This window comes from Macadamia integrifolia, chromosome 12 (genome assembly GCF_013358625.1).
Source record: "Macadamia integrifolia cultivar HAES 741 chromosome 12, SCU_Mint_v3, whole genome shotgun sequence".
In the NCBI taxonomy this organism is placed as follows: Eukaryota; Viridiplantae; Streptophyta; class Magnoliopsida; order Proteales; family Proteaceae; genus Macadamia; species Macadamia integrifolia.
In genome coordinates this window covers 14,897,950-14,902,075 of record NC_056568.1, presented here as the reverse complement: position 1 = coordinate 14,902,075, position 4,126 = coordinate 14,897,950, and the positions used below count along the sequence as shown (strand labels likewise).

Genomic DNA, 4,126 nt, shown 5'->3' with positions numbered 1-4,126 from the left:
AGTCATGAGAGGGGTGGATGCCTCTGGTGACGTGTAGTGGCTTGGTCTTACTCCTATAATCAGGGGTCGGTTCCTTAAATGTAAGAGTAGATGCATGCACGTTTCTGAGTGCCTTACCTGGTTGTGCCAAGTCGAGGTGACGGGTCAGTTGCGAGCTAGGCCGAGGTAGCTGCTCGGCATGAGGAGGAGCCGAGGTGGTAGATCGGCCATCAGTAGTACAGATACCCTTTAACTGTGCTGAGGACAGGGACATATTTGACCTCATCAGGTTGACTCTAGAATTGGGCACCTTATTTACACATTGTTCTAGACCATACTTAGACAAGTGTGTAGGACCTCTCATCCTTAAGAAATTGTAAAAACCATTTTATCTTTGAAAGAGATTGTAAGAACCCTCTCATCCTTGAAAGAGATTGTTAAAGAACCTCTCATCCTATAAAGAGATTGTACGGATCCTCTAATCCTTAAAAAAGTTTGTAAAGATTTTCCTCCCTACCTACTCTATTGAAAGGGAAGAGCTAATAGAATACCTTACAAATGGAACTTGTAAGGAGTGGACTAGATTCGGATTGAGTTGAATCACTATAAATTTCTTGTGTTGTGTGATTATACTTATTTCTTTATATTCCGCATTTTTATTTACAATCACATACTGAGGACTATAAATCCAAAGATTTTTTAAACCCCATTAGCATAACCTATTCACCCCACCTCTAGGTTATTTCATGACCAATTACTTAAAGCATGAACTTGTCCAACCATTATTATACATGTCTCAAGCACCGATTGATTAATAGTTGCCATTCCTGGTGCAAGTTAGTGGCCTAGTAATCGCTTGATCAGGATTGATTGAATACTCTAATTGATCAATAACTAACCGTATTAACCCGTTTAAGCCCATTTAGTGAGGTTATTGCCCCTTTAAGGATTGTTTATAGTCCATATGTATAAAGGCCAATTATAGCTCAATTGGCCCAAATAAGGACCGGTAACTGAGTGAATAGAAATATGTCTATGTCCTAGCCTATGAGGCCCAATTACCTAAATAATGCGGAACCCTAAATCGATGGGGATCGATTTGGCCGAACCTGGCCCAACCAGTTGGAGCATCCTTCTATAGTGTATAGATTAGAAATCCCATTGCTTATTGGCTTTAAGGGTGAGACATTTAATCCTTATGCATAAGAGAAAAAAACTTGGAATTTTAGCTGAAAATTTAATAAATAGTTTGTGAATAGTGATTCATATACAAAAAACCTTGGGCGAGATTGGGTTCACTAATCCCCATCCCTAGTTCAATTTAGGTTTATTCAGAATAGCATCACTTTCGACAGGTTAGTTCGTTTGGGCTGTGGTTGTAACATAAATGTGGTTTCTTGTACTTTTAGGATAAGTCCTATAATATATTTTCCACATATTACAAATCTTAAGGAAATGTTGATTTCCATGAGAAAAAAGAACATAGAAAATAAGTGGGGGGGGGGGAGAGAGGAGATATTGCCACACTGAACACTATGGGTGCAAGTTTAGCTAGCTGAGCCCAAAGCCTCGAAAATTTTACGGTTGGGATTAGACTAGGCAAATGTATTATATAATAGGGCACATGTTTTATGTCCGAGAACAGCCCCTATGCCCAAACACAGGGGTACGTGTCCCAAGGGAGGTACGGTGATCACTGCACGCTCCTTGTGTTAGTGGCACAGGTCTGTTCTTAGCCAAAAAACTTTGTTCTTATATAATAATTGTAAATGTATAGATGTACGCCATAGATAAAATATCATATTTTATATACAATGTACATCATCAATTTAATTCTTATATATATTAATAAGATTATATATTTTTATGTAAAAGATAATATAAAATGACAAAATAGAACCAAACCGGTTGCCCAAAGCCTAGCATAGATGAGCTTAGGCATGGGAGTAGGGTTTAGCAGTTTACATGCCTTCATATCACGTTGGAAGTTATGACTTTTTAAACTAGGAACTAGTTTTTCTTAAACCAAAATGAAGGTGAATCTCTTGATCACATGCTTTAGAGGGAAAGGTATTAGAAGGTTAATTTGAGTAACATACTAAAACACTATAGGGTTTGTAAACCATAGGATGACGTGATGAACCTTCCTACATCGTAGAAAAACTTCCTCCTTTAAATCAAGGATGTTGGAAAGGTTGGGAACAGGGATCCTCATTAGCAAAGCCTTTTTAAAAAATCATATAAGAGCATGCAAGCCAAGTTTTAAAAATAAGAATCAATAATGGAGTCAGTCCCTATCAGTTTATAGACTCATAATCGGCCAAAATCAGTCCCACGAACTTTAGAATCGGCCATTTGATATGAAAAACCACTGACTCAAAGCATAGAAATCACGATCAGTGCTCTCTGATTCTCCATCCGATTCACCAATTTTCTTGGGAAAATTACATGATTATCCAGTTTTGAGTTTTCCTTTACAAAATACCCACAAAAAGTTCTGGTACCCAAAATTAGGTTTGGATTTACAAAACTACCCACCCAAAATTTCAGTTAATAAAAATACCCAAAATCAGGTTTGGGTTTACAAAACTACCCAAAATAGTGATTCTTCATCTTCCATATATAATCATGTATTTTTTTTATTACTAAAACTTTGAGTGGGTAGTTTTATAAACCCAAACTCAATTTTGGGTAATTTTGTTAACTTAAACTTTAGGTGGGTAATTTTGTAAAGGGAAACCTAATCTTAGGTATTTTTGTTAACTAAAACTTTTGGTGGGTAATTTTGTAAAGAGAAACCCAAAAGTGGGGTAATCATGTAATTTTTCCTTTTCTAAATTATGTGTGCGACTGTGCAAGGGACAACTTCGTAATTAGCTTAAGGTCAACCCAGTTTGAAAAGCCGAGAGCAGTGGTAGAAGAGAAGACTCTTCTTATCCACTCCTTGATCCTTTTTACAGTTCTTTGCACCAATTAAAACTCGCAATTTCTTATCGCATGGACCAAGCTCAATTTCAACACTCCACGCCGATCGAGTCCCAATCTGACGGTATAAACTCACTCGTCTGGAATAGTAAAATCTATATAAATTGGTTCTCCTGACGAACGAAGCTTAAGAATTCGAAAACCAGGGCAAGAGAGAGAGGGAGAGAGGGGTAGAAATCGTCTGAAATTCTCATCTTGTACAATTCCATACAATTCCACCCTAAATGGCTGACACGTGTAAATATTCCATATCTACGGTTCAGATTGTATTATGGTTGATTAACATTGTATTATGGTTGATTAATCTGAACCGTAGATATGGAATATTTACACGTGTCAGTCATTTAGGGTGGAATTGTATGGAATTTTACAAGATGAGAATTTCAGACGATTTCTACCCGGGAGAGAGAGTTGCAGAGTGTGTCTTTTGCTTGAGAGGGAAGCGAAGATGTCGGGGAGAGGCAAAGGAGGGAAGGGATTGGGAAAGGGAGGAGCGAAGAGGCATCGTAAGGTGTTGAGAGATAATATTCAGGGAATCACTAAGCCTGCAATTCGTCGTCTCGCGAGGCGTGGAGGTGTCAAGCGTATTAGTGGATTGATCTATGAAGAAACCAGAGGAGTCCTTAAGATCTTCCTCGAGAACGTTATCCGTGATGCGGTTACTTATACGGAGCACGCTCGCAGGAAGACCGTGACTGCTATGGATGTGGTTTATGCTCTTAAGAGGCAAGGTAGGACTCTTTATGGGTTTGGAGGTTAGGGTCAGGGTTTTTTAGTCAGATTGATTTTTTTCTGGTTTGGTATAAGAAAAGGGTGTAAGTCAATATGGATTAAATAGAAGAATTTGTATTCTTCTCTGGTTCCGATCTCATATATTTTGTAAATTTGGTGGTTTATTAATGGGGAAAGTTTGATGAATAGAAGACTATCAAGAAAGTTTATTCCTTCATTACATTTCATTGTAGCACATAAATCTTCTCTTATTCAAGTTTGACGGATCAAGTTGCATTTTGGATTTGGTGAAACGTTGTTCTGTTTCTTCTCTTCGTAATACCATTGTTATAATGTTTACTAAATCTGAAATTTATCAGATGTTAATCACTTTGAAGAGATTTTTGTTCCCCTTGTTAAGTGTGATCCACCTGTTTTGATCCGGTTGTGG

The 4,126-nt window shown here is 37.7% G+C and overlaps 1 protein-coding gene across 1 annotated transcript; it reads left to right on the top strand.

The window, feature by feature from the left end:
- Positions 1–3,370: 3,370 nt before the first annotated feature.
- Positions 3,371–3,913, top strand: LOC122058284 (histone H4). The gene has a single exon (XM_042620899.1). It carries the CDS (start codon positions 3,413–3,415, stop codon positions 3,722–3,724), a length of 312 nt encoding a protein of 103 aa, XP_042476833.1. The 5' UTR covers positions 3,371–3,412; the 3' UTR covers positions 3,725–3,913.
- The last annotated feature ends 213 nt before the right edge of the window (positions 3,914–4,126 follow it).